Raw genomic sequence first — 24,076 nt, 5'->3', positions numbered from 1 at the left:
CCCTTGGCCCTGAGGCCCTTTACTATCCTTTGATACCTCGAATAGCCTGCTTAGTGGTAATAGACTTGATCTCCTTAGACCTCGATAGCCTGTTTGTTGAGAACAGGTCGACTTACTCTGGTGAAACGAAACCTCGAAGAACCTCCCTGATGACACTAGATTTCATCCCGTTGAACTGTCTCCCAACCCCCAACCCACAGGATGTCATACCATACTCCAAGAGGGTGATATCGACCTGATCAAATCGCCTTTTATTCCCCAAACGCCGGCCGAATGCACGTCTTCCACAACCCCATTTCTATCTAACCACCCCCCAACACACATGCATCGCTCGCCCAGGTATATACCGACCACCCTTATTCTACGCCTCAAAAACCAACACAACCCCATCATCCCCCGCCGTCACAACCCTCTCCCCCGTCTCCCCCTGCACAAACCCCAGCACACCACCCCCGTCCCCACCACCGCGGTGGCCTTTCCACTCCTTCACCAGCCCCGACGACGCAGCCCCCGCCACAGCCGCCTGACTGGCCGTAGCACCCCTGAGGTCCCAACGGCGCACCACACCGTCCAGTCCACACGAGGTCAGCAGCCAGCCGGCTGCGGCGGCCGCCGGCGCGGCGCGCACAAAGTCGACGCGCACGACCGACTCGCCGTCGTGGGCGCCCTTGAGGTGGCGGCGCAGGGCAAAGGAGCGGGACGGGTCAAAGACGGCGATGCTGCCGTCGACCGAACCCGCCGCGAGCAGCGGGGTGGCCGGGTTGGGGGAGAAGGCCAGCGATTCCACGCCGTCCTGCTGCGCGGCTAGGGCTGCGAGGATCGTGCCCGCTTGGTTTTCGGTGTTTCGCTGCGGTTGGGCGGGGCCCTGCTGCTGGGAGGAGAGGCGCGGGAGGCTGACGATGCGGATGGCGCCGGCGGCGCCGCCTGCGGCGAGGAGCCCGCCTGACGGGGAGATGGCGACGGAGTAGAGGCCGCCTTCGACGGCGAAGCGCTGGTCGGCGTCGGTGAGGGAGACGACGGTCTGGCCGTTGTCGGTGACGAGGGACTTGGCGGTGGCGGCGCCCCAGACGTCGAAGACGTGCAGAGAGGCGTCCTCGCTGACTGTCGCCAGGAGAAGGCCATCGGGCGTCCATGCGCCGGCAGTGCAGGGCCCGGTGTGTAGGAAGTAGGATTGGACGATCTGGATCGGGTTGGACGGGTCCGAGGCGTCGAGGGTCAGAACCCAGACGGAGCCGTCGGAGGCGCCGAGGGCGATGGTGTTTGGGTAGTCGGCCGACGGGCACGGTAGGAGCCAGTTGATCTCTTCGGTTTCTTGGGACTCGGCGAGGAACTTGAACTGGGCGGAGCTCTGGGAGACGGAGGTTGCGTAGACGCGCAAACGGCCGTCCATGCCGCCGCTAACGAGGAATTCACCGCGCGGCAGAGTAAAGGTCAGCGCGTTGATGCTGTCGGTGTGGCCATCGATAGCGAAGAGCGGCTGCAGCTCGGTCGTTTGTGGGGCATCGGGGTCGGAGTTGTAGCTCGGTGGGAGGACCGGACGAGAGGCGGCGGCCGAGGTGTCGATCACGTAGCCCTTTCCTGGGGCATCATCGGCGTCGCCCTCGGAGCCGCCTGTGGCGATCACGTTCGGATAGAGCGGATGTTGGGCGATGGCAAAGACCGAGTCTTTGTGGCCGTCGAAGTAGGCAATGCTGTCATTTTGCAGGAGTATCTCCTCTCCCTCCTCGTCGGAGCCCATGGCCATATCACCGTCGTCATCGGCATCCTCAACCATCTCGTGGACGTCGTCCTCGGCGAGCATCTCGATCTCGGCATCGTCCTCGGGTTCGTCGCGGTGGGGGTTTGAGGACGACATTGTGGCGTTGGCAGGAGCTGGTATATGCCCGGATTGGGAGAAAATTAGAAAATTAGGGTAGGGTACAGGGAGAAGTATATATTGTCTTGCGTCGCAATCCCCAAGCACCAAGCAGTTCCGCAGCGGAGAGGTACCGTGATAAAGTCAAAGTCAAGAAAGTGGGATGATGGCGGGGTCGTGATTTTTAATCCTTGCAATCTGCCCTCCTGCTTGATAAGCAACCCCAACCCTCCGCCACTGCTTCCAAGGGGTTCAGGGGGTTTCCAAGATCCAGATCCTGGACATGAGGTACCTCGTCTTCGATCGCGCAACTTCTTCGTGGGACTTTGAAACTTATGGGTACACTAAACGTGGATTAGAAATCGGCTTCGTGCCTGAACTAACGCGATCCTCTATGCCTCTACCCGTGTTGAACTCCGTCCGCTAACCGGTCCAGATCCCTCTCCATCCGTTATCATGTCATGTGTGTTGAAAAGCAAGTATGCTAACGCTTCCGTTTTCCTTGGTTGAAAGTCCCCGTTGAAGTCCCCGTTGAAGCCCCCCGTCCTGGTTGAAGTCCGTTTCCAATGCTCGACGCATGCTGGTTGGGTATATGGGTGGTTGAACCTTGAAGTGTTGAAGAAAGCCGATTTGCCCCCGCTGCGTAAATGATGAATTCCCAAATGCGCCTGATTTTTGCTTGTTGTAGTCCCTTGGTGTGTGTTAATACCTGCACCTAGGACTGGTCCTCGCCGGTGGTGTCCTCGACAGGCGGGCAGGTGCAGAACAGGTTGAGGTCACCATATGCTACCGAGTTGTCAGCAACCACATCTAACACCGACGGGATAAAGAGAACTCACTGTCATCAACCCGCGCCACGCTCGGCCAGAACTTCTTCTCCTTCAACCACGCCGCAGGGTAGGCCGCCCTCTCCCGCGTATACGGCCTGTCCCACTTGGCCCCAGCCTCACCATCCCCGGAGATGATATCCGCCATGGGATGCGGCGCCATCTTGAGCACATTGCCCTGTCTCGGCGCCTTGCCCTCCTCGACCTCGCGGATTTCTTGCCGAATATTGACCAGCGCCTCGACAAACCGGTCCAACTCCTCCTTGGACTCGGACTCGGTCGGCTCAATCATGAGCGTGTTGGCGACCGGCCAGCTCATGGTGGGCGCGTGGAAGCCGTAATCCTGCAGACGCTTGGCAATGTCGATGGCCTCGACGCCCGCGCTGTCCTGGAACGGGCGCACGTCGAGGATGAATTCGTGCGCGCACCGGCCGTGGTTGTTGGTGTATAGGATAGGGTAGTGCGGCTTAAGCTTGCTGAGGAGGTAGTTCGCGTTCAGGAGCGTGATGGTGGTTGCTTTCTTGAGCCCTTCTCCGCCTGGATTACAAAATGTCAGTCACTCACTGCTTGGGGAACACATAAGGGGGTCGCTTACCCATCATCGCGTTGTACGCCCAGCTGATGGGCAGAATGCTAGAGCTACCGTATGGCGCGCTGCTGACCGGGTGGTTCGGGTCCTCGACATTCTTCACGTCCTTGGTCGGGAGGTGGTCAATCAGATGCTTCTTGACGCAAATGGGCCCAACTCCGGGGCCTCCGCCGCCGTGGGGAATACAGAAAGTCTTGTGCAAGTTCAAGTGGCACACGTCAGCGCCGATTTCACCTGGCGAGCACAACCCAATCTGGGCGTTCAGGTTCGCGCCGTCCATGTACACCTGCCCGCCGTGGGCGTGCACAATCTCGCACACCTTCTTGATCTGTGGTTCAAACACTCCAAAGGTGCTCGGGTACGTGATCATCATGGCGCCGATCTGACTCGAGTGCTGCGCGCACTTGGCCTCAAGGTCGGCCAAGTCCAGGTTGCCCGTTTTGGTGTCGCACTTGACCGGCAGGACGCGCATGCCCGCCATAGCCGCCGACGCCGGGTTCGTGCCGTGGGCCGAGACGGGGATGAGGCAAAGGTCACGCTTGAGCTCGCCCCGGCTCTCGTGGTATTTGCGGATGGCGCGGAGACCGGCGAATTCACCCTGAGCGCCCGAGTTCGGCTGCAGAGACACGCCGTCCATGGCGGTGATCTCCTTGAGCTGATCTTCCAGTGCGTTAATGATGTCGCGATATCCCTTGGTCTCCTCGGCGGGGGCCGCCGGGTGGACATTGGAAAAGCCGGGAAGCGTGATGAGAGCCATCTCGGTGCTGGCGTTGAGCTTCATGGTGCACGACCCGAGGGGGATCATCGAGTGAACGAGAGACAAATCCTTGGATTGTAGGTGGTGGATGTATCGGAGAAGCTCGGTTTCGGAGTGATGCGTATTGAAAACGGGATGCGTGAGGTAGGCAGACTGTCGGCGCAGAGGTTCGGGAATGTGCCCGAGGGCGGTGGCAGACTGAGAGGCTTCGAGAAACTGTTCGAGAAGCGGGGCGTATTCTGCGAGTGACCCCGTGCCGTTGCTACCGCCAGTCTGGGCGAACACCTTGATCAAAGCGAGAAGGTCGCGCTCCTCGACAGTCTCGTCAATGCTGATGATGACACTATCAGAACCATCCTGCCGGATGTTGATGCCCTCATCCCTGGCGAGGTTCTTGATCTCTTGGGCCTTGCCAGGGCAGGAAATAACAACAGTATCAAAAGCCACCGCGTCCGATCCGGAGTCAAGCCCGAAATGACGAGCAGCATACTGGACAACTCTTGCGCCCAGGCTGCATCTTTCGGCGATCTTCTTTAAACCCCCAGGGCCGTGGTACACAGCGTAAAAGGCGCTGATGTTGGCCAGCAGCGCTTGCGCCGTGCAGACGTTGCTCGTAGCCTTCTCTCTCCTGATGTGCTGCTCTCTGGTCTGTAGAGACAGTCTGAGAGCCCGATCCCCGAGGCGATCCTTCGAGACACCGATCAGACGACCAGGCATCTTCCTCTTGTGCTTGTCTGTAATAGCGAAGAAGGCGGCATGGGGACCGCCGAATCCCAAGGGAACACCGAACCGCTGGGAATTGCCAAACGCGATATCTGCACCCCACTCCCCGGGCGGTGTCAGCACCGTGAGGGCCAACAGGTCGGTAGCGGCGCTGAGAAGCGCGCCCTGCTTGTGTACGGCGTCGGCAAGCCCCTTGAAGCCGCGCACTTGGCCGTAGGTGTTTGGGTACTGAACCAGCGCACCAACCAAATCATCCCCTACGCTCTCCAACTCGGAGAAATCGGAGGTCGACAGGTCCATCACCCGAACGTTGATGCCAAACCCTTCAGCACGGCTGCGCAATACGTTCAGCGTCTGGAGGTGGACGTTCTTGTCGACGACGTAGGTCTTGCCGGGGCGCTTAGCCCTGGACGTGGGGAGGGCATTCATCGACACCGTCATGGCCTCGGCGGCGGCAGTGCCCTCGTCTAGGAGACTGGCGTTCGACATGGGGAGGCCGGTCAAGTCCGAGACCAGAGTTTGGAAATTCAGTAGCGACTCGAGGCGACCTTGGCTGATCTCGGGTTGATAGGGGGTGTAGCTGGTGTACCAGGCGGGGCTTTCGAGCACGTTGCGCTTGATCACCTCGGGGGTGATGGTGCCGTAGTAGCCGGCACCGATGAAGTTCTTCCTGCTAGACTCGTTGCTCTCGGCAGCAGCCCGCCCAAGGGCCAGCACCTCCCATTCCTGGTGGCCTTCCTTGGTGGCCCGGCTGGCGGCCGAGTCGAACGAGTCTCGGCGGCGCGGGAAGAGCTCACGGGACGAGAGGATATCGGCGGGGATGACCTGCTGGATAAACTTGTCCATGGACTCGACCGGTGGGGAGAGCGCCTTGAGCATCTGATGGGAGCTGTCGTCGTCGGGGCCGATGTGACGGCCCGCGAAGTTCTCGTGAGTCGGGAAGAGTTCCGGTAGCCTGACGAAGGGGCGTGCCCGGGTTGTGTCAGTGGCCGAGCTCGTCCACCTGATAGCAGTGCTCCGTGAGCAAGATGCGTAGGTCCATGGCCGTCCCACAGGTGCAGCGGCTCGAGATGCGAGCACGGAAGCACCCAGGGACCGGCCAAGACGGCCAATTTGCCGTGATGCAGTCATTGTTGCTCGTTGTAAGTGGGCGGGAAGCCGAGAAATTGAGAAGCCCCAATTTCAAAAACTGGAACTGTCAGTCGGGACATCCTAAGGAAAAAAAAAAGAAAAAAAAGTAGGAAACAATGTATCACCTACTTCTTGACTGTTTCCTCCCTTGAAACACCGCCTACCGCCACTCCGCAAGTCGGGACCCGAGTCGGGAAGATGGAAGAAAAGATGGCGAATGTCAGAATGCCAAGACCAGGAACAGCCGGTTGCAATTGACGTCAGAAATTCAAAAAGCTGCCCCTCATGAATCTCCAATTGACCCCGGATCTGCCGCTTCTCGCCCAGGGGAATGGGAAAGATGGGACGGCGACTGTTAATGAAGTGGCAGAGGGTCGGTAAGGTCCCGGTCGGACAACGCTTCACCAGGGAGTCAGCAGATCGCACAAAATCCACCGCTATCGGTCGTCGCCTCCTCGGCTCTGGTTCGGCCCCTGGTAGCATCTTTTCGAGGAACTGATAAGGTAACCGATTCGGGTATTCTCGGGCCGCCGGTGTTCAGGGAGCCCTGTCGTGATTGTTGCGCTGCAGTTCGCCAACGTGGGAACGGTTGGGGAACAAAACGGTCTGTGCCAAGCCCCTGCGTGGCCCGGTAGGGACGGGGGAGAGGAGACCCGCCTTTCCCGGCATGGCGTCACTGACCCCGGAAGCAACACCCAAAAAAATCTGGATTTTGGGCTGTTTCCGACGTGCAGCGCATTCAGACTCCGACCTCCATCCACACCCACCAAACCAACCCCAAATCATCCATCCATACCACCTTAGAAAATGTTCGGCGGCTGTAAGTGACGACCCCGCCAGTAACGATCAATGTTGTTTCGAGTTGCCTTTCTAACTTAAACCTTCGCAGTCCAACCCCCCCAAGCGTCGCCCGAGGAGCTCCTCGCCGCTGAGGCGGAAGCCACCTTCACCCTCCAGCGTGTCCTCGCCGCTGCCGCTGCGCTCTACTTCTGTATGCCATCCACCGTCTTACCCACAGCCTCCCCGCCAGACGCTAACATGGCACACAGCCCCCTTCGTCGTCGACGCCGTCTCCAAGATGTTTTAGACACCACATCGACCGAGGCTCAACCATCCCGGCACCGCTTCGTGACACATCAAGACTTCGCCTCCCGTTTTACGACATGATATAGAGTCCAGCAGCGTGGGCGTGGCTTACGATATGGCTTGAGCATGGGGAAAGAACTGCCCGCAAGGGAAGGAAGGGGGCCGCGAATCGCTTTGTCCACCAAACCCAACGCCATTCCGCCCCGCAGCAGGGTGGAAACATAGTTGGCGGGGCTGACAGGGCATCGTTTTCTTCCCCTCTCCTGGTGTACGATATTGTCGGAGCATGAGCATGAGCATCAGCATGAGCATTACCCGCGGCTGGGTATGATGCGGGTGGCGTAACTTCACTCCTAGAGACTCGCGATCATCGGGGTTACCACCCCCCTGGCGGCATTATGTACAAATAACATGAACATATAACATATCTAAACACACGATCACGCCAACCAATGCAACCGTGATTGATACCGACACCAACAGAACTTTCTACCCGCCCTTGCGAGGTGCTACAAAACCTCAACTAACATTACAGCGCAAATCCTCCTGGGTATCATTCCTGAAGCCAGACCCCGCCCTATTGCGTTGCCTTCTTAGCCGGTGCCGGCGTCGGGTTATGTTGGGTCTCCCACGCGTCAAAGTCCTTCTTGGCCTCCTCGACCTGCGTCTTGAGATGCTGCAGCTGCTTGTCGTAATCCTCGAGAATCTATCCCCCATGTTAGCTGCTTGTCCCATAGTCCTAGTCCCAAATAACTCGATGCAGATAAAGCAATAACATACCTTCTTCGCCTTGGCCTCAATCTCCTCACCCAGCCCGTCACCGTCCCCAAACCCGGGCTTGTTGATCTCATCCTTGAGATTGTCCGCATACCCCCTGAGGATGATCAAGCGGCTCCACAGCTCCTCCATGCGCGCGCTCAGGGCCGGGTCCTGGATGCTCTTGTCGATCTTGGCGAGCTTCTGCTTGAGCTCGTCCTCGTCGCCGCTGAGGGCGTAGCCGCGGTTGCGCAGCACCTGGACGCGCGACGCGAGCACCAGGCAGCGGCGGCTCAGCTCGGCGTGGCGGCGGCGCGCGTTGAAGGCCCGCACCGTGTGCTCGAGGTCGTGCCGCGACAGGATCGCGTCCAGGCTCGCGTTGATGGCGTGCAGCTTGTTGTTGAACTCGACAATCACCCGCCGCTGCAGCGTCACCCGCGCGATGATGGACGGGAACCCCGCGCACAGCACGGGGATGTAGTTGGGCGCCGGCTTGTGCTGCAGCGCCTCCTCCCACTCCTTCGGGTCCTCGTTGGGGCCCGGCCCGTACAGCGGCACCGTGTGCTCGTCCACCTTGTTGTAGAGGTAGGCCTTGAAGGCGCAGTTGGGGTTGCTAGGGTCCCATTTTTCGGTGATGAGCTTCATCTGTTCGGGGATCGGCTTCTGATCTAGTTTCGATGCCAGGAGGCGCATGTTAGCATTCTGTATGGTTGCGGGAGGCGAGGGAGTTCGGCCGAGGAATTCGGTGGAGGAATGCGGTCCAAAAACGTACAGCTTGTGTGGCTGTTGGGTTGCCATAACGAACCGCCCGGTTGTGGGTTGGGATTGAGCTGCTGCTGTTGCTGCTGTTGTTGCTGCAGTTGTTGTTGTTGCTGCTGTTGCTGCTGTTGCTGCTGCTGAAGCTGTTGTTGTTGTTGCTGTGGGTTCTAGGTATACATCAGCGACCTATTCCCCCTGCTGTAGGCGGAAGAGCTTACGGTCGAGGTGCCGAGCGCTGGTCCAAACAGGCTAGTCGAACTAGGTCCAAAGACCGACTGGCCCGCAGGCCGATTCGTTGACGAGAACATAACAGTGCTCAAAGTGTCGAATGTCGGCGTCGCGTGGGGATTCGATGCTTGTCGCAAGGTCAAGAAAAACAGTCGGCAGAAGAGAGTCGCAGGGAGCTATAGAAGGCGCTCAGACTCTCTACCAACAATAACGGGGGCCGAATTGTAGATTAGCAAAAGTCTGGCAAAACAACAACAAATTCAGGCACTGGTGTTGGCGATTTTGCCCTTTGTTGTCGTCAGTCGGGGAGAGCTTTGAGTTTGGCAGCTTTTTGGCTGGAGAAGCGCACTCCACTGCCAGGCTGCTTGCTTCCAGCGCGCGTCGCCAAGCAGCGACGAAGGGTCCGAGCGTCTTCAAAGCACAGCCAATTACTGCCGAGTCGAGTGGGCCCCACACATCGGGAAGCCGAACCTCACAGGGCGAAAGCATCACCAGCTCCAAACAACGCACAGCTTTCGAATCGCAGGACGGGCCTGCCCACACAGTCAACATGGCAGCGCGGAAGCCGCTGTACGTATACCCAAGGCTGCACAAACCGACAGAGTCGCCAATTGAGCCGGTTGGAGGGAATCAGCCCGGGTTTCGCTAACGGAATGCAGCTTCAACCAGCAGGTCCTCTACGACACCACCCCGCTACCAGACTCGATCCCCAAGGTCAAGGAGATCGGCGCCAGCTCTGCCCCCCTTCTTTCGGCCTCATTCTTCATTGGCGCACGGTGCAAGGACTACAATGACGACTACATGCAATGCAAGACCGAGAACCCGGGCAGGGGCGAGTTCGAATGCATGAAGGAAGGCCGCCGTGTCACTAGATGCGCCCGGAGCGTGTATGTGCCCCTTCGCTTAGGATATTGAGTTGGAGAGCTGGGGGTGGCGATGAGCTATCAAGTTGGATTTGCCTGTGGGTGTCCGCATGCTGACACCCTGGTCTCTAGGCTCGAGGACATTAACAAGTCCTGTCTCGAGCAATTCCGCACTCACTGGCAATGCTTGGAGAACAACAACCAGCAGCTCTGGCAATGCCGGCCGGACGAGTGGAAGTTGAACAAGTGTGTCTTTGAGAATCTAGTGCGTCGGCTGCCCCTCCTTCCTCGAGCAACATGCGTTAACCGAATCCTCCTCTTCGACAGAATCTCGAGAAGGTTATCCCCGATCAGCCCAAGCAATCGACTCCCGTACATCTCAGACAGAAGCAAGTTTTCGCCCATAAATGGATCCAGCGGTGGGAAAAGCCGTTTGTCCCGGGACAATCTGAGGCGTCAGAGTCGTCGTCGTCTTGAGTGGGCGGGGTGGTGGTTCTTCTCGTGGCCCAGCAGATGCGTTTCTTCACGCAGCCCGGAAGTGGCGGTTGGTTCTGGGCCCGGACCTGTACATACATACCAAGAGTTAGACAGGCTCATCCGGTTATATCTTGTGAAGTTCTCTTTTTTGGATGTCTATATTCTGTCTGGCCGTCTCCCTGTTGGTCCGCGTTTATGCCCAGCCACCGATATCTAGACTTTAACCACCTAGCAAAAAAGGGGACAAGGAAACAGCTTGCCTGAGCCCCTTCAACCGACAATCAAGGTTAGAAGTAAAGCAGCCTCTGGTACGTATGGTCAGATCGGATCATGCGAAGCAAATAACGATATTGACAACTAGCAGTATCAGACTAACACAGAGGGTTAAGTGCATAGAACGGTCAACGGCAACGAGCATCCATGGGTACGGAAGCCCCTTTAAAGCACCTAGATCAAGCGACTCGTTAGTGACGCGCCAACGGTATCGTCCCCTAATATCGATAAAAGCACATGAACCCGAGAGACAGAACCCATTATCATAATCCACACGTTTTGCGACAGCTTTGTGTTCCTCAATAATAGCAGAATAGCAGCCAATCGCCAACTGCTGAACCGGGTTCACAAGAAGATGGCACAACAGTGGAAATCGATGAGGAACCTTTACCATGCCGAAATCACGAAACCCCTGCGGCAAACCGACACAGCAAGGCTGGGGGCATGATACCTGGATCTCACTTTGCTGCCGTCCACCACAATTCTGCAAGAGAATGTTCTGATGGTTAGTGCCATGACCAGTGTCCGAGTCACACGAGACATATGCAGGCGACCTTGTCAAACAAGATGAGTGTTCCCTTGTTTCTCCCCGTCGCCTTCTTTTGTAGCAAACTGGTGGGTGTTGTGGTGATACAGACTACTGGGTGCCCTGTCATGGTTGGTTTATCTACGGCCGGCTCGAGGTGAGAAAAAATAAATGCGTCTACCTGGCTGTTTGCTCCGCTTCAAGGCACCACCCGGAAACCACAATCTAACCGCGACTGATTCTCCCGAATACCTCCTTAGTCCTGCCCATATGCAGCAAGTTTGTAAGACCTACATACCACTACGAACGATCAGGTTGTCCCGTGATATTGTCTCGGGTGCACGCGGATTCGAGCCGTCCGTTGTGCTCCATGCACGTGGTGGGCACAACAACCATCCAAATCCGGCACAAGAATGATGGGAAAGAAGGCCGGCCCTCGCGTCGCCAAAGCTACTATATAATCAAAACGTGTCAAGCAGCATCCCGAAACAGGCCCTCCTGCCACACTACGCTAAATTAACGTCTTTGACGCGCGTCTTCGTGACACGTCGGCGATAGACCAGGCTGCAACGAAAGGGTTTTCCAGTGAGCGGCGTGACAAAGCAGTTGGCCGGTGCCCGGCGTTGGCCAGCCCTGGACTCAACGGCCGTCACGACTTGACGCACACGCTGACAAGCACACGACTCATTATACGCCCACGAGATCGCACCTCGGCTCCAAATCCGAGAAATGTGCCCTGCGTCCACAGACCCGCCACAGACCCGCTACAGACCGCGTACCGTACCCAAGCTGCCGGTGTAAGGGTGTGGGTGAGTCCGGCACATCCGGCACATCCTTCCCGTGAGGCCGTCAATTTCCTCAAGACTTGTTTCCCCCCTCCATTCCCAAGGCCCGCACGCGAGGGTTACACGGTAAACAACAAAATATCAGACGGACTGTTATGGGTTGTTTGAAGCCGAGTGTTCCCGACCCACCCCGACCAATCCCCGCGACCCGGGTTCGGAATTTTCGATCGGTGCCTGGGTCCCGGGCCGGAACTTTATGAGCCTCGCATTTGGGTCCCTCGCAGCTGCGATTCGCGATCCACGAACGGCAATATGTTTCGCATGGAGGTGGTCGACGCAAGCCTAGGCGCGGTTGTACGTACACAGTACGGACTGCACCAGAGTGAGGAGAACACAGGCACAGCGTCGGAACCACACCAGCGGGGGGTTGGGGTTGGCGGCCGCGCTATGAGGCCCGTATGTTGTCCCCTGTTGTGAGACGTCAATTTCAATCCCCGGAGCAGAGTTGTGGGCATGTCTGAGCATCGCGGGGTGTCCGAAACATGATATTTTTCGTTTAGAAGGAAATGATCTCAGCGGCGTCACGCGGAATGCCGTGGCTTGCAGGGTGTTGGGCGTTGGAGTGGAGGTCGCCTTAAGGTTTTGTGGAGATGCGCCCCGAGAAAAGCTCGGACTCGAGGATCGGGATAAGATCTTCTGCTGATCAAGGAATCGGACGCTAACTTCAGCCTGACTTGTTCGTTTCCGGGCCTGCCGCAAAACACACGACAGTCGTTTTGTTTGGACATGTTTACTGACAACGTCCGTTTGTTTCAGATCCCTCACTTTCGGAGGGGTGTTGCTTTCTGTTCGTTCTCTCCATTTCACATTTGAGATTCCATGCTGCCCCCCTAAATCTCTCATTTCCACCCCGTCTTCCAAAACGGTGGGAACTCAGCAACCGAAAACAAGGCGCACCATAGACCCAAAGGTCAAGAGCGTGGCGGCGGATATTCATCGACGGGAAGGTGGCCGGATGTGGTGCTGGATACCGTTAGTTAACAGATGCCAGCATTTGCGCACTCTCGTGCCGATGGGATGGTCGAGTTTCCCAAGAGGAGGGCCGGGGGCGCTGCGAAAGGCATCCCCAGGTAATTGGTCCAAGACTCTGGCACCTCCTCGCGCCTATCCAATTTCTCTTTTTGTGTTGTTGCTCCATACTTGGTATATATGCACATGTATACTTCTGGCACGGGTGGGCTTGGAACTTGGCATTTGAGGCACCTCCCCGGAATGCGACATTCATGCTCACCGTGGGGTCCAGAATCTAAGCTTAAGCTTGATGCGTGACATGGCGCGGGCATCGTTGCCAGACACCCAGACCGAGGGTGCATTGTTGACGAGATTGATTTCGATCCCTTTTCCAAAAGTTCGGTGCATGACGAACCCAGCTGCACGCCAAGTGCGGCCGTTTGGTGGAGAAGAAATTGACCCGATAATAGCGCGTTTCAGGACGGCGTCGTCTGCTCTCATTGGGTAACACTTCCGCTTTCAAACAGAACAGCAAGTTCATGAAAACCGTCCGGCGAATGAGCAATCCAAACAGCCCTAAACAGGGAATCATCCCCAAGAAACATACCGAGAACCGGCAGAGATAATTCTGATCGCCCGAGAAAGAAACATCGCACGAACGGTGCAGTGAGTGTCGATTGATATGCTCAAACAGAGCAGCTAAAGAGCCAAAGGTCAGCCGATTCCCAATCGCATCAATACCAAGCAACAGTCGTGAAGTCATGAGTTTGGTCCTCAATATCGGGGCGCTGCCTGAAAACAGAAACCGCCCAGCTCAATAGGTCTTCTGCAACCCCGTCGTGGTTCTGCAAGGCACAGCTCTCCAATTGGTTGCTGCAGATGTCAGGGGCGGCAGAAGGTGCAAGCCAAGTGGGGACGGAATTTGACGCCGCACCTCTTGGGGTCCATCTCCCTCCTTCCCCAGCACTTGCCCAGCTGCCCAGTTCCTTGATCAAGTGAGGCGCGTGGCAGCGAATTGGACTTCTTGGATGGCGGTCGTGGAGGCGGCCCGTTCAGAAACATTAGATGGACGGTTTCCTGCGCCCGGGAGCCAATGGCCTTGTTACTGTTGCACCCCATCTGAGGTGGCCCGGAGACCCCGACCAGGGCAACAAAAGGCCCCAGGCACAACCACTGGGCAGAAGATCTCGCCCGCAGACGATCCGTGACGATGCACCCGTGCGCAACCCATCGGTCGTGGATCGTGGCCGCCAGCGAACTCGAACGTTGGGAAGTCCGAGGAGTTATATGTAGAACCGGGCCTCGCACCGCCACCTTGAACCGGCCAGCTGTTTCCCCCCCGAGGCTCGCTCTCGTCGCAACCTCAGCTGATGAATCCGCACCCACCCCCAAGTCCCTGCCGTTTGACGTCTCTTGGCTAATTTGGCCGTCACCCCCGCAATTGAGTTTGGCCAAAATTGAAGGGGCTCCAAAACCGGGACCCAGCTTTTCTGGGATTTGCTGGGGATTTGGAGACCCCCTCAAGGTTTCCGTCCGGTCTGCACAGGGTCCGCGTGGATCAGGTTGGGCCCCACCTGCTCCCGCCTGCTAAGAACACCCATTCCTGCTTCCTTCAACCGCACCTTCTGCCTTTTATTCACCACGCGACCGCCGAGTTTGACCTTCAACTCGCACCTCGCTCCCTTCTTTCCCCCCCTCTCCCTTTTTGAAGTCTTATACTTCGGTCCACTCCTTTCACAAACATCACCGCACCCACCAACTTACCGACCTAGAAGTCGGCCTCCCTTCCTTTTGCGCGCTATTTCGGCCTTTCCGCTCCTTTTTTAAAACAACTAGCAAGCAGTACTCTTTCTTGCATTCTCGACGGTTGTCCTACCCTGCGACTACCTTCGAGCATAAGATCCCATCACATCCTTGACGGATCCCGAGCGACAGCAGTGCTGCCTCTCCAGCTGGCTCTGAGTACACAAAACTTGACTACTTGCCTCAAAGGAAACGAATCCATTTAGGTACGTTCCATTGTTGGCTTTATTCGGCCCCAATCACCTCCAACGGACAAACCTTGAAAGCTATTGTGCGCGTCCCGAGTAACGCCCTTTGTTGTGTTCTCCGAGGGTGACTTATCTGCCCATTTGGACTCGTCGACCCATGACAGCATCTGGAGGTTACTTGAGGGCCCGTCAACCCCGGGAGAGACGTTCAGACTCGCCTGAACACACCCCTAAGCCTCAATATCACGACGACCCATCAACCCATGCTTCAACTCCCCACAACATACAGAATATAAGCCTCTCATTGAACACACAGAGTTCACGCTAACCACCATAATAGCACAACAACCATCACGATGAAGTCCTCGGTCTTCCTCGCCGCTTGCGGCGCCATCTTGGCCGTCGCCAGCCCCATCCTCCAGGGCCGCAAGCTTTACGTCAAGACAGATGTCGTTACTGAATGGGTCACCGTCACGGTGACTGACGGCGATACTTCCACCACCTTCCGCCGCCCTAGCCCCAGGCCTCCCAAGCCCACTACGACCACAACCCCTGCGGAACCTTCTACCACTGCCGCGCCTCCTCCCCCTCCCCCGCCTCCTGCTTCGACCCCCGAACCCGTCGTCGAAGCCGCTTCCAAGCCCACCCCTTCGCCCGAACCTAAGCCGTCCCCCAAGCCTTCTCCCAAGCCTTCTCCGGTCGTCGAAAAGCCCAAGCCCGCTGAGCCCTCGCCGGACCCTAAGCCCGCGCCCGCCCCTTCGCCTACCAAGGATGAGACCACAAAACCCTCCGACTACTCTAGCACCGCCGTCTACCACCACAACGTTCACCGCTTCAACCATTCCGCCAGCGCCCTCGAGTGGAGCGATGAGATTGCTGGTTACGCCAAGACCCTGGCCGAGAGATGCGTCTTTGAGCACGACACGTAAGTTTCAACATTGGTATTGCTGTGTTGAGCGAACGTTGGCTAACACTGTATCCAGCGATATTGGCGGCGGCGGCTACGGTCAAAACCTTGCCATGTGGGGCTCGAGCGAGGATCCCGAAGCCTTTGGCGCCACCGCGTCCGTCGCTCGCGCGACCAGCAACGGCTGGTACAACGGCGAGCTGAATCTCTTCCCCGCCGGCGACTATGGCAAGGACAGCCCCAACATGGCGAACTTCAAGAAGTGGGGTCACTTCTCGCAGCTCGTCTGGAGGGAGACTAAGAAGGTTGGCTGCCACAGCCACTTCTGCCCCCCTGGCACCATGTCGGGACTGGGCTCCTGGTACACTGTCTGCAACTACTCCCCTGCCGGTACGTTCTTTTTATCATGTCTAGTGTCCATTTACGTTCGCTAATTCTCGTCCTCAGGCAACATGGGTGGTGCGTACGCCGACAACGTCAAGCCCCCCCAGGGTCAATCCATTTATGCGGCTGAATAAGCGGGAATTCCCGCCGTCATTTACCAAGACGCCATCGTCTTATCTACAAAGCCCGACAAACAGCGGCGGCCGTTTAGTTTTCGCTTCATGTAGTGTATCTATTTGTACACATATCTTCTGCTTGACCAGATCAAGCGCCTCCATGGTTTTCTCCGCATTCTTGACGCGAGCAGCGCCTCTTGATGACACAATCGAGGACGCCAGGTTACATATTCAGCCACATACGACGACAAGTTATCTCGCGACGACGACACGAGGTCTTGGGATTCACGACAGGTGCTTCGGGGACATTAACGAAGGACTTTTGGGAATGGTTGACTCGCTTTCTCTTCGTTGGTACGGCCATCCGCTTGGCTCTGGCCGCAACCCGTTTGTTTTTTGAGCATTTTGTTTTGTATCGAGTTTTGTTGACTCCTTCACTTCTTTTTACCCTCTGGCAAGTATCGAGGGGATTAACACGTCTAGCCGCCGCTGCTCTTGATCCACGCTTGCATTGTCTTTGTTCATAAACACGCATAGCCACGGAGTTTGTGTGTCCGTGGTTCTCTTACCGAAAAGCATCGGGGCTATGCCTCTTGTGTTCCTTGTGATCTTGTGGTAAATCCGAACCGTGCAAAACCATGGTTCACAAAACTTGGTCGCTCCGACGGGCCGCTGCAGAGGCCTGGAACCATACGCAACAGGGGACACGGCTTTGTGTTACGTGACCCCGGGCGGGCGTGAAACAAGGCCGCCGAAGGAAGTGTTCTAGCATGGGCGAGAGAGATCGAATGGATGCAGGCAACACGAAAGGCGGGGGGCGAGCCTTGTTGTCTCGAGTCCCTCATCATCTTGTCCCTACGGGCATCAGCTCGTGCTACATGCTATGGTGACACAGCTGACTTGTTTGTGTCGTCCAAGCATATAGTGCTGACGAAATGGGGCGGGAGGAAGAGGCGTGGCACGGCTGACTGGTTGCACCACCCGTTTTCAGGGGAAAGGGGGGAGGAGGTTAAGGTTAAATTAGAAAGTCATCCTTCTAAAAGTTTCTCAAAAAGGGTGCAGGCGTCCGAATGCACCAGTCCACGACTGCAGGCAGGCAGCAGTCCGGCCCCTTCGCTTCAGGCCTGGGCGGCTCCTGCTGTTTCGCGCCCGCAGGGCAAATCTCAGCTAGTTGACGGCCGGCAGCGCTTCCCTGAGCAAATAACTCTTCTTGTCTTGGACGCAGAGTTTTGGCCCGTTATGAAGCTGTGTTCGGGCACCGCAAACTCATCCCTCGGCACGCTGCGATGTGACTCTGCGAGCGTCCAAGATTCTGGTATAATGGAACATCCCTACTGATTGATATGTCGGAGATGGAAAAGTCATGGCTTTCAACAGGAACGAATCACCTACCGCATGGAAGTATTGTAGGGGTATATCCAACCAACGTGGCAGCAGGTGATCCCAAGTTTGGCCTCAGAAATACCCGGCATATACATACACCAGGTTGATACATGCCATGCGCAGTACTTTACAATTCACGAGGCTCAAATAACCCGGGTCTGTCGATCCAATGCCCCATATTTCCAGCCTTCTCTTTGGCTGATTGATTTTGGCATGATACGATACTGCCCCTGACCACACGGCCCGTAGGGCGTAGGCGTGATTGAATGAAACAGAAAGCGGCCTTCCGTTCTCAATCTATAACCGGTCCTCCTTCTCATCAGGATAGGTACCCTGCCGGCAGAAGCAGCAGCACTGAACTCCGACTTGGACATGGCACCGGTCCAGGTTTGACATGATGCATCATTAGACCCAAGGCCAGCTTTAAGTTGTTGGTCGAAAGATCTTCACTAGAGTATCAGGAATTTGAACTGGGCTAAATGCTATTGGGGCTAGTCGAGCAAGTGGTTTTGGTAGTTTGTAGCCAGGAAGGCGGACAAGTGTCTTTTATATTGTTCTTTGGTCCCGGAGCTTTCTATTTCGGAAAGTTGGTTCCGTGTAGGTTATTGATGGCCTCAGGTATCGCTCTAAAGGGAAGCTAGTCTAGAGAGTATTTCACCTTTTCCAAACTCTTCATGTTCCTCCGGGAGTAGCCTCGCGGGCAGCGGTTCCATGAACTGCGACTAGAAGGCCAAAGTGGACTTCAACGACACCGCACCACGGTAGGGTTTCTGAATCGACATTGAGCCACGACATTCAACCCCCCCAACCTTTTATAGCAACACGACCCACCTTATCCTGGTGAGCTGCAAGGTTTGGAGTTTCTCAGATGCACCCACAACCCGCCTACGCGATCCGGAGGCCGTCAACCATGTCACCTTTTGTGACCGTCGAGGTTACCCTAGGCCGCAAGATTAGCTGGAACGAGGCGGCCTAGTCACACCCGCTACCGAGTCTCTTTCGAACAAATCGCGAAGCGGGGTTTTGAGATGCCGTTGAGCTTGACGCTCTACGCAGGTATCCGTCTCCACGACTCCTACACAGTTGGCGGAAGGGGGTGGGGGTGGAGGAGTCGATAAGGGGTAGGGAATAGGTGAATAGGTAGAAGGTATCTATCTATCGTAGGGGACTTTCTACTTTCACACATAAAACACTCTGCCCTCTGCTGGTTGTCGGCGATTGACCTTCACCATTTGCTGGAACTATTTGCCGCTTGACTATAACTACATTATGTATCTGATTTGCAGTTCTGGGTTAGTATTTCCTGTCTCCAGGGCATTGCCCTTGAACCATCTAACCAGCTCTTCTCTCCAACCAGAGTTAAGAAATGGCCGCACTGTCGATTTTGGACTAATCCTATATGATTCTTTCAGGGTGACTAGGAAAGTGGATGAGCATGGGGATCCTTTACACCGTGTGTATTCCCTGTCTTCAGCAGAGTAGCATAACCAAGGGTAGACAGTAGTGGGCATTCGCAATGGTGAAACAAAGGAGGAAGCAGTAAATGTCCTTCTCAAATTAAGGGAGCATGCCAAAAAGTCGTTGAAAAAAAGCCAAAAGAAAGTTCGAAAAAAATAAGTGTGAGTCCCCTCGACCGGAATCGAGCCGGTGACCTTTCGGTATCGATAATTTCCATTACAGCCGAACGTGATAGCCAACTACACCACAAGGGGATTTGATTCGTTGAGAGTCAGGAACGGGAAAACTGAGTTTTGTGCATGCCCCACTCACACGAGTCGACGGTGTTTGTAGAAGGAGGTTGCTCATCGAAACACCAAGCTTGAGTTCGACTTTTCTTATCTATTGGATTTCGGCCGACGGCGGGGCCTGTCCTTTTTCTCCAGTGTTTTACTTCCGGTTCTTTTTTCCTTTCTGAAAAAGAGAGAGATCGGAGACATGGACCTGGGTTGCGTACCTACCCCGACAGCGGCACTGATGGAGAGACTGCCTGGTTAATTATCTTCTGGTATCGTGGGGTTCTCAAAGTGGGAAGGATCCTAATCGAGATCGGTCGGCTTTGTGGCAAAAGGAGACAGAAGCAACTGCCAAGTAATTCATGATTGTATGTTTGTCCGCGCTCCCGTCCGCTCGGATAAGTTGCGCGGAAGTCGGAGTGTCCGTAAACATCGAAACACGGGATGTGGCTCATGTACATAATCTGTATGCGCCTCGCAATATTCGGGGCCGACGGGCGCGGTTGGGACCCCCACGGATGAAAACCATTAGTTATCAGCCTCAACCAAGAACAAAAATTGTTCTGAGACTCTCAATCTCGGCCGGAGCCGATTCCTCGTGGCCGTGGTCTTACCGTGGCCGTTTCGTGCCGTGATCGGTTGCGCGCGCTTGACGATCGGGATCAGCACGGGCAACCAGGGTTTGGGGTGTTTGCAGCCCTATCGTGATGAGCAATGTTACTTGTACATGGGAGCCCGCCTGTCCCCGAACAAACATCCGAGGTCCTTCGTGTGGGACGCCGGCAGTGACGACTGACAAACGCCGAAGCAGCTCATTGCTTCGAGCTCTCTGCCGGACAACTTTCAGGGGTTTCCTGGTCATCCGATCTCTTTCATCGGCGCAAGCCGAAAATGGTCCACAAATGTATGCGGCTGAACGCTGTCACATCTTGAGACCGGGATTCCCATTTCTCCTTGGGCGGCATCATTGACATTGACGGCGTCGGCGCCAGAAACGGAAAGCACTATCGACCTGGTCGAGACATGGAATGCTGAGTGGAGATGACCAGCGGGCAGATGGCAGGGGAGCAACCGAGCACAGGCGTGACAGGCGCTCAATGTCGTGTAAAATATTTCGCGGCTAGCCCAATCAGGGCGGGTTGACCGCTGTGGACTGCAGGTACGCGATCTAACGCCGCCAAGACCGTAATCGGGAGCTCTTGCTGCTTTTCGCTCAGGGTGTTGGGCTGCAAGAATGGGGGAGCTGAAAAATACAGACGCCCTCCAAGGGCCCCGGCAAGCCAGGCCCTTCGGATTCGGGAGCAACGGCAGCTGGGATCCAGCGTACCGCTGCGTATCGCTCCACCCACCGCAGCCAGCCAACCGAGAGCCCATGCGCTTCATGCATCGCTTTCACAGCATCGCCAAGCCTGGGCCCCGGCACGACGGCGGCGGCGACAAGATTCTGGAGCTCGCCCGTTCCGAGCGAGCCCAGCTTTGAGGTTGGGAGTCCTCCACATCAGCTGTCACCCTGTGGCGTGTGGACCAGTCCTTCTGTCGTCCAGGGTGTTGTTGCGCCGACCACTTCCCACTCACCACCAAAACCCAGAGTTGATGGTGTTTGTTTGCTTGTCGGCTTGGGAGCGTCTCTCGTTTTGATCAGTGCGGATTGTTGACTTGCCGAGCTCACCACCGCCTAATTCCCCGCCATTCGTTTAGCGGACGAGCATCGCCAGATAGGTACCCTTCCGGGCAAGGTCTACAGACGACGACATTCGCTTGTTTGGGAACCCTCCACGGCTCAACTCCCTTGAAGCGACTGGTGATTTGTTTTCGCCGTCACCACAAGGCCCGTCACCGCTGGGTTTGAGAAAGGAGCCCAGCCGAGCAGATCAAGCATCCGCTCCTAATCACAACGGTCGACCCGGTCTGTCTCTCTGATGGATAACGGCGACTACTTCGGCCGTCCGGCCGCCAACATGCCCTCTATGGCCTCCACTGCCGCGCCAACCCCGCAAAGACCCGGGACACCGAGTGAATCCCTTGGGCGCAACCCCTTCGGCGACGGCGTTGAGTCGCAAGCATCACAACGGTCGGGCAACAACGGCAATCCCTTCTCCAGTCCCTCCGCCTCGCGCCCCGCCAGCAGTTTTGACTCTGCCTCCGCCCTGGGTCGTTTCGACGGCGGGCAGCGCTATTTCCACTCGCGCCGCGTCCGTAAGGGCGAGGTCGAGAAGCCATGGACGAAGCAGGCCGACCCCAAGGAGAAGTGGGTCACCATCCTGCCCATCCTGGGAATCATTATCGGTTTGGGAATTTCCGGTTTCTTGGTGTGGGACGGCATCCGCAGCGTCGTTAAGCACAATTATTGCTTGGTGCTGGAGGAAAACTGGTCGAATGGCTTCAACGAGAAGGTGTGGAAGAAGGAAGTGCAGGTGAATGGATTTGGGTGAGTGCCGTCTTTTCTCTCCGTGCCGACTTTACGGTTTGTCGACGATGTGACTGACAACATTCAGCAACGGCGAGTTTGAGCAGACCACGCCGGGCGACAAAAACGTCTACGTCGAGAACGGCAACCTCGTCATCAAGGCGACACCCCGAGACGACGCCATGATGCAAAAGGACACCAAGATCGATCTCCTCAAGGACGGCACCTGCACGTCCACCTCCCCCACTGCTTGCATTGCCTACACCAATATCACCGCGGGCAACTCCTCCATCGTACCCCCCGTCCTGTCCGGGCGCATCAACACCAGCCCTGGCGCCACCATCAAGTACGGCCGTGTCGAGGTCACCGCCAAGCTGCCCGCCGGCGACTGGCTCTGGCCCGCCATCTGGATGATGCCGCTCGAGTCCAAGTACGGACCGTGGCCGGCATCTGGAGAGATCGACATCGTCGAGTCGCGCGGCAACAACTACACGCACCCGCAGGGCGGCAACAACATCATCTCGTCGGCGCTGCACTGGGGGCCGACGCCGGGCAACGACGCGTGGTGGCGCACCAACGTCAAGCGGCAGGCGCTGCACACGACGTACGCGTCGGGCTTCAACACGTTCGGCATCGAGTGGTCGCAGAAGTACCTCTTCACCTACGTCAACTCGCGCCTGCTGCAGGTGCTGTACGTCAACTTCGACGAGCCCATGTGGGGGCGCGGCAACTTCCCCGTGCAGGACAGCAACGGCACGCGCGTCGAGGACATCTGGGGCCACACCGGCCGCGCCCAGACCCCCTTCGACCAGCCCTTCTACCTCATCATGAACCTGGCCGTCGGCGGCACCAACGGCTGGTTCGAGGACAACGTTAACGGCAAGCCGTGGCTCGACGCCTCGCCGAACGCCCGCAAGGACTTCTGGCAGGCTAAGGACCGCTGGCTGCCCACCTGGACGCAGCCACAGATGGAGGTCAGCAAGGTCATGATGTGGCAGCAGTGCGATGGCAATGAGGATCTTTAGAACTACTTTCTGGGAGGTATCTAGGACTTTTGTCTGCGATGGTGTTGGGGCATAGATTGGTTGGCTTTTTGGGCATCTAATGTTTATTTTCCTTGTTTCTTCCGTAATGAATGCATCTGATCTTATCGTGTACATACATGTTAGCCGTCCAAACAAACCACTAACAGTACATTTTGAACAATTTCGAGCACAGACGCAAACAAGTTTGGTCCGTGACAAGTGAATTCGGCGTGCTTGATGCGCCTCCTGAAACGCACTACGGAACCCCTTTGCGGTGCTTTTGGCGGAGGGCTCGAGCGGCACCATTCCTCCCCCCCAGTGGAGGGGCTGCCTGGCCGGCTCCCAAAATATGCGAGCGGTTGTGCTCGGCACAGTCTTCTCACTCCTCACAGCATCCTGCCGGGCGGTGGGGGCCCGCGACCGGAATGGGAATGTGATGCGAGCTCTCTCTTCTCGAAACATTCTCTTGCAGTTTCTGGGCCCCCGTTGCCGGATGGCGGAAATCCACAAACTTGACAGCGAAGACCCAGTGAGATCCAGGCACAAAATCGGAAATCCAGACGAGCAACCCCCGTCGATCAAGACCGGGGCTAGAACAGGCCCAGAATTTCGCGAGGATCATCAACATGGAAGCACCGAACCCCCACTTTGCTCCGCTCCGCTCCGCTTCAGCCTTCAATATTTTTTTTTTGACATGAGATGAGTTGGCTGTCAATGATTGTGAATGTGGACATTGCAAAGTTCGAGCTATTGCAAGCTGAAGCTGCAGGTAGTCGTGATATTGGAGTTTTTTCGGACACGCAACCCTGCATGGCTGGCTTTGCTTCCGCTGGCTGGCTCGGCGTGATGCATGGACGCTGAAAATTCCAGCTGGTCGGTAACGTTAACTTTTACCGCCAGCGAGAGGAGGGAAAAAAAAAAGGGAACAAAAGATAGCGTTGTTCGTGGTTATGCTAGCAGGCGCAAACGCTCAGTGTCGGTCAATTGGATTGGCCACAGTTAGCATGCGCGGATTGTTTGTACCGCCCGCCCTGCCCTGTTCGCCCGTTCCAGCTGTGTGAGGTTCCATGGTAACTGGGACGGTGAGACAGCGGCAGCGAGACGCCGGTGCTCGACACGAGAAACGCGCCTTAACGCCCCCCACTTGTCTCAGAAACTCACGCTGCAAAACGCAAAAGTCATGATGCCATCGTTCAGGTGGTGTCTGGCCGAGGACACCGTTTGACTGGCGGTCGGGGCTGCCAGCGCAGCATCATGAGTTAAACGAAGATGCACTCCATCGAACTTTGGGCAACCTCGCAACCCACTTCTTCGGGAAGGTCCCACCGTTGCTTTTTCTCTTCTTTTGCTCCCCCTCCCTCCCCACTTGCCGTTCACTGTTCACGGCCGATCCTGTCCAAATCGGTGGGGTTGCGTGCAGATGCGATCTGATTGACCGGGAGGGGGGCCCGCCTATTTTTGGACGCCGCCGCGACGTGGGTTGC

The 24,076-nt window shown here is 56.6% G+C and overlaps 7 protein-coding genes and 1 non-coding gene across 8 annotated transcripts; 4 read left to right on the top strand and 4 right to left on the bottom strand.

Moving 5' to 3' along the window:
• Window positions 1–331: 331 nt before the first annotated feature.
• B0H64DRAFT_413177 (WD40-repeat-containing domain protein) lies at window positions 332–1,991 on the bottom strand. The gene has a single exon (XM_062804964.1). The coding sequence runs from the start codon at window positions 1,853–1,855 to the stop codon at window positions 362–364; it is 1,494 nt and encodes a 497-aa protein (XP_062653808.1). The 5' UTR covers window positions 1,856–1,991; the 3' UTR covers window positions 332–361.
• A 386-nt stretch (window positions 1,992–2,377) lies between these two features.
• On the bottom strand, window positions 2,378–6,083 carry B0H64DRAFT_62252 (glycine cleavage system P-protein-domain-containing protein). The gene is made up of 4 exons (XM_062808524.1): window positions 6,012–6,083; window positions 3,278–5,940; window positions 2,695–3,219; window positions 2,378–2,641 (listed from the first exon to the last, which is right to left on the bottom strand). Exons 2-4 carry the CDS (start codon window positions 5,880–5,882, stop codon window positions 2,571–2,573), a joined length of 3,201 nt encoding a protein of 1,066 aa, XP_062653807.1. The 5' UTR covers window positions 5,883–5,940; window positions 6,012–6,083; the 3' UTR covers window positions 2,378–2,570.
• Window positions 6,084–6,679: 596 nt separating this feature from the next.
• On the top strand, window positions 6,680–7,410 carry B0H64DRAFT_413173 (mitochondrial import receptor subunit OR translocase-domain-containing protein). The gene is made up of 2 exons (XM_062804963.1): window positions 6,680–6,702; window positions 6,772–7,410. Exons 1-2 carry the CDS (start codon window positions 6,690–6,692, stop codon window positions 7,047–7,049), a joined length of 291 nt encoding a protein of 96 aa, XP_062653806.1. The 5' UTR covers window positions 6,680–6,689; the 3' UTR covers window positions 7,050–7,410.
• On the bottom strand, window positions 7,411–9,031 carry B0H64DRAFT_350746 (nucleoporin complex subunit 54-domain-containing protein). Its single transcript, XM_062801443.1, has 4 exons — window positions 8,702–9,031; window positions 8,497–8,650; window positions 7,749–8,392; window positions 7,411–7,674 (listed from the first exon to the last, which is right to left on the bottom strand). The coding sequence occupies exons 1-4, from the start codon at window positions 8,789–8,791 to the stop codon at window positions 7,546–7,548; spliced, it is 1,017 nt and encodes a 338-aa protein (XP_062653805.1). The 5' UTR covers window positions 8,792–9,031; the 3' UTR covers window positions 7,411–7,545.
• Window positions 9,032–9,187: 156 nt separating this feature from the next.
• Window positions 9,188–10,360, top strand: B0H64DRAFT_413166 (uncharacterized protein). Its single transcript, XM_062804962.1, has 4 exons — window positions 9,188–9,281; window positions 9,371–9,598; window positions 9,707–9,839; window positions 9,902–10,360. Exons 1-4 carry the CDS (start codon window positions 9,262–9,264, stop codon window positions 10,049–10,051), a joined length of 531 nt encoding a protein of 176 aa, XP_062653804.1. The 5' UTR covers window positions 9,188–9,261; the 3' UTR covers window positions 10,052–10,360.
• A 4,255-nt stretch (window positions 10,361–14,615) lies between these two features.
• B0H64DRAFT_62205 (CAP domain-containing protein) lies at window positions 14,616–16,153 on the top strand. Its single transcript, XM_062808523.1, has 3 exons — window positions 14,616–15,562; window positions 15,621–15,934; window positions 15,992–16,153. Exons 1-3 carry the CDS (start codon window positions 14,994–14,996, stop codon window positions 16,060–16,062), a joined length of 954 nt encoding a protein of 317 aa, XP_062653803.1. The 5' UTR covers window positions 14,616–14,993; the 3' UTR covers window positions 16,063–16,153.
• A 2,898-nt stretch (window positions 16,154–19,051) lies between these two features.
• On the bottom strand, window positions 19,052–19,139 carry B0H64DRAFT_t175. Its single transcript has one exon. It is a non-coding gene; the product is annotated as a tRNA-Tyr (tRNA).
• A 1,940-nt stretch (window positions 19,140–21,079) lies between these two features.
• Window positions 21,080–22,592, top strand: B0H64DRAFT_332367 (concanavalin A-like lectin/glucanase domain-containing protein; the record flags this gene model as incomplete). The annotated part of the gene is made up of 2 exons (XM_062801044.1): window positions 21,080–21,588; window positions 21,656–22,592. The coding sequence occupies 2 exons, from the start codon at window positions 21,080–21,082 to the stop codon at window positions 22,590–22,592; spliced, it is 1,446 nt and encodes a 481-aa protein (XP_062653802.1).
• Between the last annotated feature and the right edge of the window lie 1,484 nt (window positions 22,593–24,076).

Source organism: Chaetomium fimeti (genome assembly GCF_033439085.1).
Source record: "Chaetomium fimeti strain CBS 168.71 chromosome Unknown B0H64scaffold_14, whole genome shotgun sequence".
Taxonomy (NCBI): Eukaryota; Fungi; Ascomycota; class Sordariomycetes; order Sordariales; family Chaetomiaceae; genus Chaetomium; species Chaetomium fimeti.
This window is presented reverse-complemented; position numbering and strand designations above follow the sequence as displayed.